General features: G+C 48.3%; 2 protein-coding genes across 2 annotated transcripts in view; both read left to right on the forward strand.

Moving 5' to 3' along the window:
• MMP2 (matrix metallopeptidase 2) overlaps positions 1-11231 on the forward strand; it is a 28925-nt gene extending 17694 nt beyond the window's left edge. The window contains exons 10-13 of the mRNA XM_056136346.1: positions 4908-5044; positions 5550-5709; positions 9058-9167; positions 10628-11231. Coding sequence (XP_055992321.1) covers positions 4908-5044; positions 5550-5709; positions 9058-9167; positions 10628-10731 — 511 coding nt within the window. The 3' untranslated portion in view covers positions 10732-11231. The remainder of the gene's footprint in view (positions 1-4907; positions 5045-5549; positions 5710-9057; positions 9168-10627) is intronic.
• A 2410-nt stretch (positions 11232-13641) lies between these two features.
• LPCAT2 (lysophosphatidylcholine acyltransferase 2) overlaps positions 13642-19117 on the forward strand; it is an 85574-nt gene continuing 80098 nt past the window's right edge. Inside the window, exon 1 of the mRNA XM_056136593.1 lies at positions 13642-13818. Coding sequence (XP_055992568.1) covers positions 13648-13818 — 171 coding nt within the window. The 5' untranslated portion in view covers positions 13642-13647. The remainder of the gene's footprint in view (positions 13819-19117) is intronic.

Here is a 19117-nt window from a genome sequence, read left to right on the forward strand (position 1 = left end):
TCATCCATTTGTCCATCCAGCCATTCACATATTTATTCCTCCACCCATTCTACCCATTCATGTATTCACCCATCCTACCACGCATCTACTCATCCTTCCATCCACCCATCTATTTATAGAACCTGGGACAGAATGGGATCTGGAACCAGGAATTAGAATCCAAGGAGTCATGCTTACTGGTTGCATAGTCATGAGCAAGTTAACTATTTGTCTTATTTTGTGCCTATTGTTAAATAGGACTCACATCCTAACCTATCTCATAGGATTGTTGTAAGAGACACATGAGTTTGGGCTTAGAACAGTTCCTGACACAGAGTGCCCAGCCTCTGGCTGAAGCAGTGTTTCCCAAAGTGGCCAGAACCACCTGCTGTGAGGAGCACTGGAATGACTCACGAGTACAGTCATAATCCTAGTCCAGAGGTGCAGTGAGGGAGAGGGGGAACATTGGGGCTGGGCTCTCTAGGAGTAACTCCTCGATTCCACATTTTAGTGGATATCCCCGATGATTTGGACACACATGACAGCTTGAGCCTCCCTGTCTCATTTGGAAAGCAGAGGCCTTGATAAGTGACCAGACCATGAACAGAATGAAAGAGAAGTAATGGCAGATGCTCTGGCACACGGTTGAGTCAGGAAAGGCTCCAGGGATGAGGCAGCCCTTGAGTCTGGCCTTAAAGGAGAAGCAGTGATACCAGGAAGACAAAGCAAAGGATTGAAGCACATGTGCCCAGCCCTACATGCCTCCCAAACCCCGTAAGGTGTGGCCCTGGAGCACTGAGCAAGGAGTAGCCCATGAATGCTGCCAGTGTGGCCTAAAACCCAAAACTAAGATAACGAAGCAGACCTGGGAAAGGGCTGCCTGAGACTGGGGAACTGTAGGAGTGAAGCCAGAGAAATGTGAAAGTTCTGGGTGTAGTCAGAGGAATAGACAGAGAGTTGGGCAGGAATGAGAGATGTGCCATGACCGTGGGCAGGCCCTTCTCTGCTCTGGGTGCAGGGCTAGGTCCTGGGAGCTAAGGCTCTGCCCTCTGTGAGAGGGGAAATGCTCCCTGGATGGAGAGGAGTGGGGCACAGCGGCACAAAGTAGGTACCCATCAGGCCCTGAGTCCCCAGATGAAGTGTGATGAGATGGCAGTGCTGCCTGGATGGGACAAAGGCAAGAACGGGGCAGGGGGATCCCATTCCCCGCCAATGACTTGGTCTAGAGCACTTCCTACCGAGGAGGGCCTGCCCACATAAACAGATGTCAGAACCTCGGACCTAGGAAAAGGTGAGGAGTCTAGCCAGACTAGCTCCATCCCTGACCGGAGAGATCCCACTTTCTTGCAAAGGGAAGTTGATGGGCTCGTTCAGTCAATCAGTAAATATTTTAAGTGTCCGCCATGTACAAGAGTTGGCGTGAGGTTCTAGGGCCTGGAGCGATGAGTTCAGCATCCTGCGTTCTATAGGATGACACAACTCAGACTTTGGATTCAGATCTGGCTTGGAATCCTGGTTATGCTGCAGTGCCTCTGAGTGGAATAAGGAGGATGATACCTTCCTGTGCAGAATATCTTGGCTGCAATTAACAGAGAATCCCCCCCCCAACTCAAATCGGTATGAACATGGGAGAGAAATCTCTCATTCAAGAATAGGGGTCCCGGTGGGAATGCCGACTGGTTCAGCCCTTTTGGAAAACAGTATGGATGATTCTCAAAAAATTAGAAATTGAACACCCATTTGACCCAGCAATACCACTCCTGGGAATATATCCCAGGGAGGCAAAAAAGTACAGTCAAAGTGACATCTGCACTTGTTTGTTCATTGCAGCACTCTTTACAATAGCCGGAATCTAGAAAAAACCTGAGTGCCCAAGAACAGATGACTGGTTAAAGAAACTTTGGTAGATCTTCACAATGGAGTACTATGTAGCTTTTAGAAAAGAAGTCATAAAATTTGCATACAAGTGGATCTACATGGAAAGTATAATGTTAAGCGAAATGAGTCAGAAAGAGAGGGATAGACAAAGAAAGATTGCATTCATCTGGGGAACATAAAGTAACAAAATAGGAGACTAACACCCAAGAGTGGCCGAGATTAGTACCAGGAATTTTGCTCCATGGCTTGGAAGTCAGCCACACATGCTGGGGGAGAGGGGATCTCAGATAGAGAAGGGAGCACCAAATAAAGGCTGTTGGGAGGATCCTCCCAGGATGGGAGAAGCAAGCTGAAAGTGGACTATGGACCAAACATGATTGCCACTCAATGCCTCTTTTGCAAACCACAACACCCAAAAGGAGAGAGATAACAGAGAGGAATGCCCTGCCACAGAGGCAGGGTGGGATGGGGTGGATGGGGGGGTGGGAGGGATACTGGGATTCATGGTGGTAGGAAATGAGCACTGATGGAGGGATGGGTATTTGATCATTGCATAATTGAAACCCAAGCACAAAATTTGTAAGTCTACAACTGTACCTCATGGTGTCTCACTAATAAAAAATAAATAAATAAATAAATATCTTAGGGAGGATATAGCTTCAAGGAAACTATTCATTAAATGATAAAAATTGCTTAAAAAATAAAAATTAAAAAACATAACTATTTGTATTAGACTCAATCTCTAATCTGAATATTTAGAAAAACAGTGTATAGTGTTATGGTTTTGGATTAGTAAAAGTTCATTCATTAATAAAAAAAAAAGAATAGGGGTCCCTCCATTGATGAGCGACTCGTAGATTTTTGTGTCTATTGCCCTCCTTTGCGTTAACCCTAAGGCTAGATCCCTCATGGTTCCCCAGCGCTTGCCATTGGCAGTTGGAGCTATAGGCTTCCGAGACCAAATATAGCAGGAGAGAGATAGATTTCCAGGTGGAAAGACCAGGTTTGTTCATCTTACTGTGCCAACACTAGTCATAGGACAATTGCCGGGAACGCTGAGCTCTGATAGGCTTGGCCAGTGTTCCTCTGACTTTGGCATGCACCAAGTCATTAGGATGGTATGTTAGAACACAGCGTCAGATCTGCAGCTATCAGGTGAGACTCAAATCACTCATATTGCTAATCCTTCCTCGGTGATGCCAGTCCTGCACATCACATTTTGAGAATCAGGAGCCTAAACCCATACCAGTGGGGATGGTGTTCCCCCAGTGGGGAAGGATGAATCTTGAGTGTGGGGTTCTGTGGAGAAAGGTGATAGGGAAATGGATAACAGATGTGGGGTGCCTATGAGCTTGCTGTAGGAGTCCCGTTGTTTAGAGAACAGGGAGTGTTTGTCACTTAGTAGCCCCTTGGTCACTGAGAGTTCTTGCCTTCCATTTCACTTCTGAAATTGTTCTTCTGTGCCAGACATATAGTACAGTAGGTAGGGTGCTTACCTTGCAGCCTACCTGGATTCTATCACCAGCACCGCTTGTGGTCTTCAGAGTCCTGCCAGGAGTGAACCCTGAGCAGAGAGCCGGGAGTAGGCCTGAGCACTGCCAAGTGTGGCCCCCAAACCAAACCCAAACAGAAAACTGTCTTGTATGCTTACAGTCCCTGACCCTATTGGTTCTTAATCTAGTTGGAGAAATACATGAACAGAATGGAAGGAGGTTGGGGATGAATCATATTCAGCTAAGGGGGTGGATTACATGGTGATGGGTGAAACCAGACTTTGGGTGGGGATCTTAATGTAGCAGTAGCAGATGTCAAATTAAAATGTCACATGTCTGAAACTTAGATAATGCTATAAATCAATGTTATCTCAATAAAACTCATGTTAAAATATGAATTAAGCTTTCAAAGACAGATTCAGATCACCAGATCTTTTATTTTTTAAAAAATAAAAGATTTTATTTTCTAATTTTTTGGTTTTTATGGGAGGGGTAACACCTGGTAATACTCAGGGTCCACCTCTGAATTGTTTGCGACTCACTCCTGGCAATGGTTGAGGGACCAGGTGGTCTCAGGAATCAGAACCAGGGCTTCCTGCATGCAGAACTTGTGAGCTGGATCTTTGCACACTCTCTAGCCCCGCAGACCTCTTAAAATTTATTTTTTATAAAGTTGTTCATGATTTATTACATTCAGTATTCCAACACCAATCCCACCACCATTGCACCTTCCCACTACCATTATTTCCAATTTTCCCAACCACCCCTCAAGCCTGCCCCTTTAGCCGGCCTTGGATAATTTATTTTATATCGCTTGTTATAATTCACTAAAAATAACTTTAAAAATATTTCCTTCGGAGGAAGTGTCGGCGTATTGTTGTATCTCACCATGGAGCCATTAGGCCCTTGTAGAAGAGATTACTAACAAGTTGTTACACGTTAAGCCTGGTGTGTTTATATTTTATTAATTGAGATTGGTTGCCGTCTACTTTACATCCCATCAAATCCCACGGATCTCTTTTATAATAAAATTTTATTTGAAGATCTTAAATAACATATAATAGTGAAATCCTGGGTTTTTTTTTCTTTTTTGTTTTTACTTTTTTGGGTCACACCTGGCGATGCACAGGAGTTACTCCTGGCTCTGCACTCAGGAATTACTCCTGGTGGTGCTCAAGGGACCATATGGGATGCTGGGAATCGAACTCGGGTTGGCCACGTGCAAGGCAAATGCCCTACCCGCTGTGCTATCTCTCCAGCCCCTGAAATCCTGTTTTTAAGAATTAAAAACTGATCTAGGCGTTCAGTGTAGATAATTTTGTGGCACTCAAAGGAGTTGGATTGCAGGTTGGATAGAGGTAGTTAGGGAAGGCTTTCTGGAGGAGGGGGCAGGAGGCACAGCCCAAAGGTAGCCCCTCAACCCTGGCATCTTGTGCAGGGGGCACAGCCCCACTGTCCAGCCTTCCACTAGTACATCTGCTGGCTGCTTCCAGGTGGGCCTGGTGGCCACTGCAGAGACTCAGGCATGGTTTTCTGTGTCACCCTCTCGGCCTCTAGGTTCATTTGGCGGACCGTGACTCCAGGTGAGAAGCCCATGGGACCGCTGCTTGTAGCCACCTTCTGGCCTGAGCTCCCGGAAAAGATCGATGCCGTGTACGAGGCCCCTCAGGAGGAGAAGGCGGTGTTCTTTGCAGGTGTGTGGGAAGGGGCGCTGTCCTGAGGCTCCAGACATCCCCTGTGTCTCTGTGGTGGTCCCGTTCATCTTGGGCCATTCTTTCCGTGGTCAAGTGTGGGATTCTTCCTGGGAGATGGGTTCAGAGCATAGAGCCACAAAGTGACATTTCCTCCTTGTGCCTTTTATTTTTAAAAAATTTTTATTTATTTGGGCTGGAGCAATAGCAACAGTGGGTAGGGCATTTGCCTTGCACGTAGCAGACCCGGCCGACCTGGGTTTGATTCCTCTATTCCTCTCAGAGAGCCTGGCAAGCTACTGAGAGTCTCTTGCTCACATGGCAAAGCCTGGCAAGCTCCCTGTGACGTAATCGATATGCCAAACACAGTAACAAGCTGTGATGCTGGCCTCTGGACGGAGCCGGGCACCTGCACTTCTGTCCCTGTTAGGAATGACCCCAGGGGAGGTACAGGCAGACCTGGGGCTATTATACTCACTCACACACCCTACCTTGGCATCCTCCCCAGGGGACCAGTACTGGGTCTATTCAGCCAGCACCCTGGAGCGAGGGTACCCTAAGCCCCTGAGCAGCCTGGGGTTGCCCCCTGAGGTCCAGCGCGTGGATGCTGCCTTTAACTGGAGCAAGAATAAGAAGACTTACATCTTCGCTGGAGACAAGTTCTGGAGGTAAGGGAGTGCAGTGGGAGGTTGAGCCTGCAGGGAGTGGAGTCCGGGGGCTGTGTCCTTCCAGGTTGAAGTTCAGAGGTTGCAGGCCTTGGGCTTTTGCCTACTGAGAAACAGATGGATGGCCCTATGCATGTGGCTAGTTGGAACCTCTTCTCCACTCTTACACATGGATTGAAACCCTGCCTGTGTGATTTGTGGCTCCTCTAAGGGGGTCTCACTACTGGTCAGAAGACCAAAATTAAAGATCATTGACATGGGGCTGGAGTGATAGTACAGTGTGTAGGGGATTAGCCTTGCACGTGGGTGACGCAGGTTCGATTCCCAGCATTTCATATGGTCCCCCGAGCACCGTCAGGAGTAACCCCTGTGCATCACTGGGTGTGACCCAAAAATCAAATAAATAAATAAATACATACATAATTAAAGATCATTGCCATGATGATGACGGTAGAAATGCTGATGCTAAAATAATAATAGTGTGGCCATTTCAGAGGAGAAAGTGAGTTGGGAGCGGTGGAGAATCCAACTTCACATCAAGCTGTTGGCAAATGCGGGCGGACAGGGTGAAATTTGCCTTCAGGGACTCCGTGGGCCTCCACTTATCTGCTCGGTGGTCCTGAGACAGCAATGGTGGCAGAGGATGTAGGGGCTGGATGGAATATGCCGACAACTATGGGAGGCGCACAGTGCCCCCGGGGGCCCTCTCGCAGATGTCTGCGGGCCTGGAGGCCTGCTTGGAAGCATTGACTGATGCCCAGGACAGGACTAGAGACTGGGAGGGTGCGTGGTGGGGGAGGGGGCTGGCGGGCTGCGAGCTCACCCCTCCCTTCCTCTGTGTTCCTGGAGCAAGGCGCTAACTTAGCAGCCTCACGCAGATGCAGGCCTGTGACGCACAGCCAGGATTCCAACTGGGGTGGGGGGCAGGGTGTTCTCCCTACTCCTCCCCCCACTCTCACTAAGGGGTTTTCTAATGGGGGGGGTCTCTTCAGCCCTCCCTCCTGGTGTCCTGCTGTTTCTTCTGTGACTGCCTCTGCCAAAGCCCTCCTTGGCCAGCTCTGGAACATTCCTGCTTCCCTCACAAGGCCTCTCTGGCCCCCCTCGCCTCCTCCCGCCACCCCGCCCCCAACTGCCCCACATTCAGAAGCTGTTTATGTCCCGGGCTGCCCGCGTTGGGCTGGAATTCCAGACCTATTGCTAAGATTCTTAGCCACTTAAGCTGATTGATATCTCAAGGCTCGAGAAAGAAAACAGGGAGTCAGCAGCATGGAGCGGGCTGGCCGCCCACAGGCCCCGGAGTGCCAGGTGCTCCCACGCACAGCGGGCTGGCTCCGGCATGGTTGCCCATCGCCAGGACTCTGGATCCTAGACAGTGAGAGGCACAGACCTCGGAGTGCTGACAGCCGGTGAATGGACCTCAAACTCAAGGACTTTGAATCTGGGTGTTTTGAATCTAGGGAGCAACCTCCAATTCCCATGATGGTGCATATATGGGGGACAGTAATGTCTATGGGTGAATGAGGGATGCAGACACACACACGCACACACATAGACACATATAGACACACACGCTAACACATAAACAGACACACAAACACAGACACTCACAGACTTACATAGATACACACATTCACACACAGACATATACACTGACACACACAGACACACAAAAACACAGGCATACTCATAAACACACACAGACACACATAGGGACACACACAGTCGTATACACACCGAAACAGACACGTAGAGACACGTTCACACAGAGAAACATACGTACACAGACATACCGACAGACACACTTACATACAGATATGCACACTCACACTGATACATACAGACATATTCACTCACACATTGCCACGCTCAGCCACGTCCAAACTTATAGAGACACACAAACATACTCATGCAGAGACAAGGGAGACACACACTCAAAGACACACACAGATATATACGAAGAGACACACTCACTTATACAGACATACTCATACGCACACGAACACACAGATACACACACACACATTTTCAGGCCATTGACAGTACCTTGCTGGATTGTGGGCAGAATTAATGACTTGCTTTCCTCCTGTAGAGAAAGATGCTTAGGAGGTGAGTACGTGGAGAGGGCGCAGACTAAGGTTCATGTTTAGAACATTCTTCAGCACGGTTCTGGGCAGATAACCTGAGGAGGTGGAATGTGCACTTCTGTGTGTGCCCTGAGTTCTGTCCCTGGCACCACATGGCCCTCAAGGCAGGCTAGCCCAAACAGCTAGCGAGATAACAGAGCAAAGGCTTCCCATCAAATGAAAAGACAGAGGCCCTGCTAGCCCAGAAGCATACACACCAGTTAATACTCCAGTTATTTGTGGAAATTGAAGGTGGGATGCAGGAGAGTGGAGTGTCTGGGTAGCTGGAGATGGGCAGAGGTCAGGGGAGGTGACCAATTGGACTGAGACCCAGTGTCCCAGCAAGCTGTCTTTGGGCCAGGCTGGACCAATGAGGAGGGAGCAATTTGTCCAAGTCCCCAAGAGAAAGATTGATGGGTCAGGACTGCATCCCTAGACTCCTGGTCCAGTGCTTCCCATAATGCAGTAGGGATCAGAACTTGTCAGGGACCTAACCTTTCCCAACCCTACATGGTATCAGGGGCGGGGAGGGGAAATCCATGTTATTTCATTTAGTATGTCCATTCACTCAGACACAAGCCCACTTCAGGGCTGGGGTCCCACACAGAAGCCCAATACCCCTTTATTTGCAGGAGAGGGATTTGGGGCTATGACTGGTTATACTCAGGACTCTGTGCTTAGGGGACCATATGTGGTACAAGGGATCAAACAGGGGATGGCTTCATGTAAGACAAATGAATCCCCTATTCCCCTATACTGTGTCTCTGGTCCCGGGTGTCCTTGTAAGCCTCTGGGTTGTAACATGAGAATCACAGTAATGGCACTTAACAGGGTTGTCATCCGACTGAATGAGAATGTTTGTGAGAAGTCAACACAGTGCAAGAATAGCACCAGAAATCGCTTTTATAGGACTCCCAGAGGTGACATTTCGAGGCCATCCAAATCACGTCTATGTGACAAAGGTGATATGCTGGGAGTTTTTGAGATCATCCATACGGGACATCAAAAGGTCACACTTGATAGACTAGCCCAAGGTCACATAATGAATAACCAGTGTCACTGGATTCCAATCTAGGTCTTCCTGTTACCCCATCTACTGCCAGCTGCCTCCCTGAGGAGCTGACCTCTGCTCCCAGCCGAAGTGGGGGGAAAGTGCAGGGGTGCGGGGGTGCGGGGAGCGTAAGCCTCAGGAGGGTCCCCCTGGCTCACCATGTCTGCATTCTTGCAGGTACAATGAGGTGAAGAAGAAGATGGATCCTGGTTTCCCCAAGCTCATTGCAGATGCTTGGTACGCCATCTTCGACAACCTGGATGCTGTGGTGGACGTGCAGGGCAGTGGTGAGTGCCCCAGCCTCCCTCTGCTTTCTAGGACTTCTAGACCCCAGTCTGGCCAGCTTCTGTACACACACACACACACACACACACACACACACACACACACACACACACTCATCACACAGGAAGCGCTGGGCGCCTGAGAAAACAAACCGGCCCCTTCAGCCCAGTGCTGGGAAGGCGTCCAGCCCCCTGACCTCTGCTCACTCAGCCAGCTCCAGGCAGTAAGACCCAGAAAGGCCCCTCACAGCTGCAGGGCCTGGAGCCACGGAGGGGGGGGGCAGCCTGCCTGGGACCAAGAACGTGGGTTCCATGTCCTGAATTCACTCTGGGGTTGGGTCCAGGTGCTTGGCCTCGAACTTCCTCCTCCACACGGGAAGATGACCCTGTCTGGGACAGGGCAAACTCGGTCATGCCTTGTTGGTGCCCTGGTCCCTTGTGCAATAAAAACACCCCCGGTGGCAATAGAATATGCAGTTGGGAATCCTATTCCCGAGGGGGCGGCCTGAGCAAGTCTTTCAAACCGGTGACGATTCCGGTTTGGCGCTCTCGTGGAGGTTCTAATGAAATTTCACCACGTTGTGTTTGAGCTGTTAACTGTGGCAAATGGTTTTACGGGACTGGGAAGAAGCAGAGTGTGCAGGGGGTGCTAGGTTCAGTGTGATCTGTTGAACTCCTACTATGTGCTTGGGGGTCTAGAGAACTGACGGAGAGCATAGAGGTCAAAGGTCACACAGTGCTTCACCAACTGGGTCCCAGACTGGAGCCTGGTTGGAATGTGGCAGACCAGGCAAATCCTAAGGAGGGATGAGGTTGGTGGAACCAGAGATCCCGTGGGCCATCAAAGGACAGTGGTTTTTCTGCTTCTGATGATTGCTGGCTGGCCCAGTCAGATTGCTTATGCTGCCACTTTTTTTTTAAGTAGTGATTTGGACCATACCCACTGATGCCAAGAGGCTATTGCCAGTTCAGTACTTGGAGATTGCTTTTGGCAGTGCTGGGGATCGAACCTGGGTATCCTGCATGTACTAGTCCTTTGAAAAAGTTTCTGCTCAAGCCCTGATAGTCTAGTTGCTTTCAAACCAAGTCAGAGTCTGTATGTTCATGTGACTTTCCCACCTCTTTACTTGGGTGGTGACTTCTAAAACAAAGCAATTCATATGTGCCAAATAAACCTTACTCTTAGAAACCTCCCTTGTCACCTCTGGTTTGTGGGAAATAAGCTTTGTTTGGTACTGTTATTTAGCCTAATGAGTGTGTGAGATCTAAGTGAATCCTCACCCAAGTCCTGAGAGGTTGGTCTTAAAGAGAGATGCAGAGCTTACCTCCCTCCCCATTTCCCTTTCTTCAGCCTCTGAGAGGGGTCTTTGGGGGCAGGTAGACGTGCCTAGTTCCCTGAACCTTCCACGAGCTGTTGTATCTGAGGATGGGGCAGTCACAGCCTCTCTCCTTTCTCCTGCCAGGTCACACCTACTTCTTCAAGGACACGATTTACCTGAAGCTGGAGAACCAAAGTCTCAAGACTGTGAAGTTGGGAAACATCAAATCCGACTGGCTTGGCTGCTGAGTTGACTCAGCTCCTGGCCCTGCTGCCTCATCTCCTTCTGCACCAGGCCCTGAGCATCCGGAAAGACCCAGATGGGCTGGGCAGCCTTCAGCTCTGTAGTTAACTAGCAGCGCCTGGAAGTTTAACATTCCAGAGTGGCTCTGCTCTGTGTCCAAGGAAAGGTTCTCCCAGATACCCACGCCCCTCCTTGATTCCCCAACCCTCCCCGCCCCATCACCTGGGACTCACCCTCTCCAAGGATGGGTCTTCTCATTGCAGCCCTGTTTGGGGCTGCCTGGTGCTGTGACCCTTCAGCCCTCTGCTCCCTCTACACCTCTGAGGCTCACAGCACCCGCAGAGCTGACAGAAACCCTTTCCAGGGGCCACTGGTGGCCCGACAGCCTGGCCTGACCGGGCCAGTTAGAGAGGGCTGAGACTGCACCTCCACTTGCTATTTTGCTTCCTGTGCACTTTGCCCTTTCCGTTGGATTTTGAAAACATTTCCACTTTAAATGCAATTTCCTCACAGAAGGACTCGGTTTGAAGTCACTGCAGCATTCAGTCTCAGTCCCCCACCCCACCCCCCTCTCTCCTCTTTCCAGTCTGCCCCCTTCTCCCCCCCCCCTTCCTCCACTGGCCGGAGGGAAGTGAGGCCACAGCATCCTGTGCCCCTCCCCCCTCCCACCTCTCCTGCTAACCCTCCTTCCCTTCCCCCATCCGGGAAGTGCCGTTAAGTGCGAATAGACACACAGGGTTTGAGCCACACTGTCCACGCCATCCGGGGCTGCAGAGGATCAGCCCAGAGCAGGGCCAGGGTCGGGAGGGAAAGGAGACACTTCCAAAGTCCAAAATCATGGCTCCCTGCTGGACACAGGTGGCCACTGATGGAAAGATTATAACTGCCAAAGGAAATAAGCAGGAGGCCATGGGGTGAATGAGTCTCAGAGCTCCAGCACCCCGGGCAGCCCTGGAACCAGAGACTCTCTTGCTGTCATTGCTGTGTCCAGTTCCAGGCTTCCTTCCTCTTTGGGGCTCAGTTCCTTCATCAACCGTACTATCAGCTTTAATGCTCCTGCCAACAGCAGGGAGCAGTGACAATAATAAAGAGTGCTTCCGATGGCCCAGGTATTTGAAATGCATCATTTAATCTAAGCAGAGGTTCCCAGACTTATTTGCCTGACTGCCCCCTTTTCAGGAGTAGAAACAGCGGTCCCTAACCCCCCTGGAAATCTACCTTAAGAAAACAAACAGAAAAACATTGGTCAAATGAAATTGACACTACTCCAGCCGCTGGATCTCTCCAGCTCTTAGGGCTTAGCCACATAGCTAGGTGAAGGAGCTGAGACCAGGAGGAAAGGAATTCCCAGGTACCAAGGCTACTAGGTGGCAATGCCACTCAGTCTCCAAGTGACCCACAACCTTCCTCCCCACATCACCCTGAGCAAACAAAGCTAGGGGAGAAGTGCGTGTTTGCTTTCCAAACACAGCTTTGCAATAGGGCATTCTCCAACTCTTCACCCCTCCTTCCCAACCGTTGCTTATTGCAGATTCTTTCCTATATATAGTTCTGGGGCTGTACTTATTTCAGAGGCTTCCTCGAGTTCGCCTAGCCTGCATAGACTTGCTTCAGGCATATTGCAGGGAGCTGGTGGGAAGGATTTTCTGTAGGGGCTCTGGGGGAGCCCAGAGCCACATTCATCTTTGGGGCCAGCACAGTGGCTCAGCTTCTGGAGAGTCCTGGAGGGCGAGCCCGCACGGCTCTTGGGGTAAAGAGTCAAAAAAATCCACCTTCTTGAAGATCCCCCAAGACTTGGGAGGCACAAATGTTACATCATGACTGTGACATGCTTCTCCTTAGGGTTCTTAGAAAATCCAGCTGTCCATTAGACCTGCCAAGATTTCTCAAGTTCTTTTCCTTGCACACGGCACATGCATCCTTTCCTTCTACAACCTTGTGGGATAGGACTGAATCTGTTCCCATTCCTCCAGGAGGAAATGAGGTCAGAAAGATGAAGTGCGTAACTCAAGGTCACCTGACTGGGCATGTCCGAAAGATTCTGAACTTTGACAGTGGGCTCCATGGAAAGGTTCTGGATGCAGAATCTCATCACAGCCTACAGCCTGCCATGAACAGGCCATCTCCGTCCAGACTTTCAGCCCTTGAAGCTGGAAAAATCATTCTCTCTCAATCCACCCCTCCTACAAGTCCAGACAGACCAGGAATATCCTCGAGATGAAAGAGAATCACAGCCCAAGTCATTTCACCTTCGGAGGCTAGTTTCTTCTTCATCTAGCACGGAAGGCACTCATTTTTTTTTTTTGCTTCTCCTGCGTCCCAGCAGAAGCAGTTTCATTTTCCTTTAGGGGGTCACTTCTCCACTGTCAGTGTTCTCAGTGGAACAGACCAATTTCTGTATTCACTGAAGACTGTCTGCTGTTACTGACCAACATCCAACTCAAACTGCTTTAAGCAAAGCAAAAACATATGCCAGCCAGAAATCAAACACATAAACAAAACCCGCCCTGGGCACATGAACTCAAACCATCCAAGGCTTGCCAGTAGGTTTGTGGCATGCAGGTTATTTATCTGGGCTCAGTTACTCCCCTTTCACAGGAGGCAACTGCTGTTCCTGGAGACAGTGGTTTGGCCAGCATCAGCTGGAAGCCGATCTTTTGTCTAAACTCCCCCTGGCTCTTGCCCAGGTAGAAAGTGACCTCGGAGGGGCGGAGCTGCTTGTCTAGAAGCCGAGCGTGTCACCTAAGGGGGCGTGGCCAGGCGTGGGTGTGGTCCGGCCGGGGGCGGGGCGAGGCCCGAAGGTAACCGGCGCGTGCGCAGAGGCGCCGCCGCGCACCTCGGGCTGGGACTCGGGCGCGCTCCGTCCGACCCGTCTCGGTCCCCGGCTGCTGCCTTCGGTCCTGAGCCTGGTCCGCGCCACCATGAGCCGGTGCGCCGAGGCGGCGGCGGTGGCGGCCACCGTGCCGGGCGCGGGCGTCGGGAACGCGGGGCCACGGCCGCCCATGGTACCCCGCCAAGCGTCCTTCTTCCCGCCGCCCGTGCCCAACCCCTTCGTGCAGGAGACGCGGGTGGGCGCGGCGAGGCGCATCCAGGTGAGGGCGCGGGTCCGACGGGGGGAGGCGCATCCAGGTGAGATGCGGGTCCGATTCGGGGAGGCAGAGCCAGGGTAGGGCGCGGGTCCGACGGGGGAGGCGCATCCAGGTGAGATGCGGGTCCGATTCGGGGAGGCAGAGCAGGGCAGGGCGCGGGTCCGACGGGGGAGGCGCATCCAGGTGAGATGCGGGTTCGACCGGGAGGTAGAGCCCTATGAAAGGTGGTAGTCCGGCCAGGGAGGCAGAGCTAGGGGAGGGCGCGGGTCCGACCGGTGAGTCGCATCCAGGTGAGGGCGCGGGTCCGACCGCGGAGGCATAGTCAGGGCAGGGTGCGGGTCCGACCGGTGAGTCGCATCCAGGTGAGGGCGCGGGCACCCTGAAGGCAGAACCAGGAAAGGGCGCGGGTCCGACGGGGAGGCAGAGCCAGATGAGGGCGCGGGTCTGGGCGGGGGAGACGCAACCGGGTGTGGGCGCGGGTCTGACTGCGGAGGCAGAACCAGGGGAGGGCACGGGTCTGATGAGGGAGGCGCATCTAAGTGAGGGCGCGGGTCCGACCGGGAGATAGATGTAGAGCCCTATGAAAGGTGGTATTCCCACCCGGCCGGCAGATCCAAGTGCCTGGTGTGGATTGGAGAGAGGCACATGCAGGAGAGGGGCTGGTCTGAGGGAGGAGGTAGCTTAGATGACAGGTGTGGGCCTGAGAGCTCAGGGGCACCAGATGAGGGGAGTGACCTGCCCAGGGGCAGCTCTTTTGAGGAGGCTGTGTCTAGCTCGAGGGTGGGGGTGTCTGAAGGCTCAGGAGGACCTGGCCGGGAGGGTACCAACCTGGGTAAGGAAGAGATGGGGCTCTGAGAGGGGTGGTGCCCGGGGCATGATGTGAGTCTGAGAACTGAGGGTGGGGAGAGTCTTGGAGGATGCTCTGGGGGGTAGGAGAGTGAGAAAAGAAGGTGCCAAGAGCGGGTGGGCTGGGGTGGGGCTGAGAGGACCGCAGCTAAGGAGAGAGGGGACAGGATCTCCCAACTTTAACCACTGTCTGAGTGTGCGAGGGGGTTGGGGGAAACCAGCCTGCCTTCCACCCCAGAGAGCTTCTTTGCCTTGGTGGAGGAGAGGGGCCATTCGGAATGGGAAGGGAGAGCTGCAGGTCTGGAATGAGAAGGGTGGGACCCTCAAGCTGGGGGGGGGGGGCACCAAGGAACAGGTGTAAGGATGAGTCTGCTTCAGGTGGCAGGGAGTTTGAGGGGCCCAATCGTCTCCACCAAGCACTTCTGACTACAGCTGTCTTCTGCTGTTCAGAAATGGCTGTCTGCAAAAAGGAAGTTTCTTTTCCCTTTCTCTTGCTAAGAGCTGCTTTTACTGTAGCAACACTTTGACTTCCTTTTTGGTGAGGTTAGTGACCACGAAACAAGTCCAAGATCCAAAATAGCATCAGTCCATTGTGTTCTGCCAGAAAAACAAATGATTTTAATGCTTTCCAGTTCCTCACACTTTTCTTTACTTTGGATTGGAAATAGTGTAATTTTCCACATAGCATATTGTATGTGCTGATAGCATTGTCCACTATATTACTGTATGTGCTGATAATGTTGCCCACTATAGTAGAGGGAAGTGCTGGCAAAGCATCTAGAGGAACCGATAAGCGTGATGGTAGATGGGTATCTATCTGGCAACAGAGAAAAGTGGGAGAGGAAGAGGAAGAGGAAGATAAGGAACCGAGTAACAGGCTTTGGAAAGGAACTAAGTATTTAGAAACTTGATCTTTATGCCTTTAAACAGATGCATGTTCCCTTTGCATCCTAAAACTTCTGAAACTTCGAAACACTACCATTTAAGATTAATTTTACTTTGATTTAATCAAATCAGTCATGCTTAAAGTATGCTCATCTCTTTGGTTTTATATTTTGGAAGGTGAACCAAAGTGGCCTATTTATCATATTTATAAGTATATTGCATATAGAGTAAAATTGTACAGTAAAAATTTATTTTTTGCAGGGGGGCACACTTGGTGTGCTCAGGGATCACTCCTGATAGAGCCCAGGGAAACATGTGGGGTGCTGGGGATTGAACCCGGGTCAGCCATGTGCAAGGCAAATTCACTGTATGACCCCAAATCTTAATTTTTTATTAGCATAGCCCATTATTATTTAAAGAGAGCTTTAGGTTAAACCTAAACATGTGGTTGTGTAATGGAAATATCGCCTTAGTCAGAAAACCCATTTAGACCACCATTTACTAGTTGCATAAATTTATATGACATTTAACATCTCTGAACTTCACTTTCTTCATCTATTAAATTGGAATAGTAAAATATCAATGGAAACTTAAAATTAAGTGAAACAACATACTAAGAATATTATTTGCTGATCACAATATTGACAGCTATGCTCCTTTTGTCTACAAATTACATATTCTTAAATTTTACTACATAGATTAATAGAACTCAATATGGTCAGAATATATTTTTTAAATCTCTATATACCCATAAGTCCATATAAAGAGACCAGAGATTTCAGTCACTTGAGTTATCTAGGGAAGAGTTAAATAAACTCTGATTGAAAATATTTTTATTATCTGGTTTAAAAGTTAGAAATACTTTATGCATAATTTAATTTAAAAAGTAGTAATTAGTCTTGATTGATGACCAGTATCTCAATTAAGGATTATTGCCATGTTTGCCTTTAATTATAGGGTTTAATTTTGCCACTTTCTTTTTTCATTTTTGATTATTTCAGGGTCTGCTACTACATGGTTTGGGAAAAGTAGCCTAATTTTCATTTCCTTAATAAAATGTGGAGTTAAAATGGGTTTTTGGTTGTAGCTGTGTTATCATTTATCAAACCAAAAATATTTGTTTAGTGTTTTTTACGTACCAAACAGAGAGCTGATCTCTGCCTGGGAAATAGATCAGTTAAAACTAAGAACTATGCTTATCTAAAGTTTACCTTTAATTAAAAAGCTAAATGAATATGAAAATATATTAATTCCCTGTTTTAGTAAATACTAAATCAGCTAGCTTGAATGGATGTCGACTGGAATTCTTTGGTCTGAGAAATAGTAAGAAAGCAAATGAACTGAGTCTCAGAAACTCAGAGACACAAACTGATAGAAACATAATTGGAGTCCAAACTCAAACAGAATGAGGAAAAGGACCACTGTAGCACTATAGCACTATAGCACTGTCCTCCCGTTGTTCATCGATTTGCTCAAGCAGACACCAGTGACGTCTCCATTGTGAGACTTGTTACTGTTTTTGTCATATCAAATATATCACAGGGAGCTTGCCAGGCTCTGCCGAGGACGGGATACTCTCAGTAGCTTGCCGGGCTCTCTGAAAGGGATGGAAGAATCAAACCTGGGTCAGCCGCGTGCAAGGCAAAGGAAAAGAAGACAAAATGAATATTAAAGAAAACTAAAAATTTGCCAGATTTTGTTTAAAAGAAAGCATATAATCTACACATTTGAAAATCTCAATGAATACCAGGTACACTAAACTCAGTTATCTGTATGCATCACAAACAATTGAAAGCCAAAGAGAGACTCGTGGAAACATAAAGGTAGAAACAACCATCATGTGTAAGTGATCCTTAGTAAGATTATTTGTCTGATTGTTCATCAGGATTCTGGATGTGAGAAGTCAGGAGAAGGTTATGGTCAAAGCGCTGAAAGGAGGAAACTGATCCAATAACATCCAGAGAAATTATCCTTAGAGAATGAAAGGAAAATTAACAAAATCAGAGAATATGTCAGTAGCACTTGTTGAAATTCCTGAAATAGTTCAGTCCTTCAGACTAAAATGAAAGGACACTAGAGAGAACAATAATCTACACAAAGAGCTAGAATACTGATAAAAGCATCTTAATGTATCTATAACAAAGCAGTATAAGTCTGGGGTGAACAAATATATGAATTGAGACTTGTGCTTTGCTAGTGGCAGGGAAATCAAAATAGAACACCATAACATATCTATTTAGCACGTAAGAAAGTAGGAATGGAGGCGCTTGGAAATAAAATCATACAGAGATATGTGGTGGTGGTGGGGAAGCCTTGTTCATCTTATAACGAAGTATATCAGATGTAAATGGATTAAACACTCTAATTTACAGGCAGATATTAACCAAATAGCTAAAATACATAATCCAGCTATATGCTCTCTAAAGAGGCATGCTTTAGATTATTCAGAAAACCAATAGTTGAATGTAAAAGAATAAAAGAAAGATAATTCTATGCAAATAATAACTCATAATTGATATCAGATAAAATAGATCTTAAGGCAGAAATTATCAGGGATAATGGAAAAATGTTTCCTAATAACAAAAGGGTTAATTTGTCAAGTGTGTTTATCGATTATAAATATATGTGCTCCTGACAACAGACCCTTCCAAATACACAAAGCTGTAACATACTGAAGTGAAAAAGTATACAATTCAAGAATGAAAAGTGGCTTCAATTCCCTACTTTCATTTGTGATAGAACAATAAGACAAAAAATCTCAACAAGGAAACAAGAAACTTGAGCAACTAACCCATTGGCCCTAACAAACATATGTAGAGCATTATACCTAATAATAGTAGGAAACACGTTCTTCTCAAATGTCTGTAGAACATTCTCTAAGAGAGATCACTACTAGGTTATAAAACAAAACTCAAAAAATGAAAAAGGATTACAATAATCTACATAAAAGTAAAAGTAAAGGCCCTCCCGTTGATTATCGATTTGCTCGAGCAGGCCCAGTAACGTCTCCATTGGAGACTTTGTTGTTACTGTGTCTGGCATATCGAATACTCTCGGTAGCTTGCCGGGCTCTCCGATAGGGGCGGAGGAATCGAACTCGGGTCGGCCATGTTGGCTGCGTGCAAGGCAGACGCTCTACCCGCTGTGCTATCGCTCTGGCAATAATCTACATATGTTCCATAATATTGGATTGAAGTTAGATATCAATACCTAAAGAAAATTTGGGAAATTCACAGATATGTGAAAATTAAATTAAAAATTCCCAAGTAACCAATCATGCAAGAAAAAAAAATCATAAAACTAGTAAAATCTAGGTGATGACTGATAATGAAGACACCATTTACAAAAAGGAATTGGAAACATAGAGGAAAATCTATAGTTATAAAATGTCCATATAATTTTTTTTTAATGAAGAAAGGCCAGGGATGTGATTTAAAGTGATACAGCAGATGCCTTGCATATGCTACTCTCTGGGTTTGACCTCCAGCATTGCTTGGTACCCTGAGCACTGCTGAGGTATTTCTGATAGACTCAGTGTACTACTGGGTCTGGTGCTTCCAGCCACCACAGG

The sequence above is a fragment of the Sorex fumeus genome, unplaced genomic scaffold, assembly GCF_029834395.1.
Source record: "Sorex fumeus unplaced genomic scaffold, SorFum_2.1 ptg000122l, whole genome shotgun sequence".
Lineage (NCBI taxonomy): Eukaryota > Metazoa > Chordata > Mammalia > Eulipotyphla > Soricidae > Sorex > Sorex fumeus.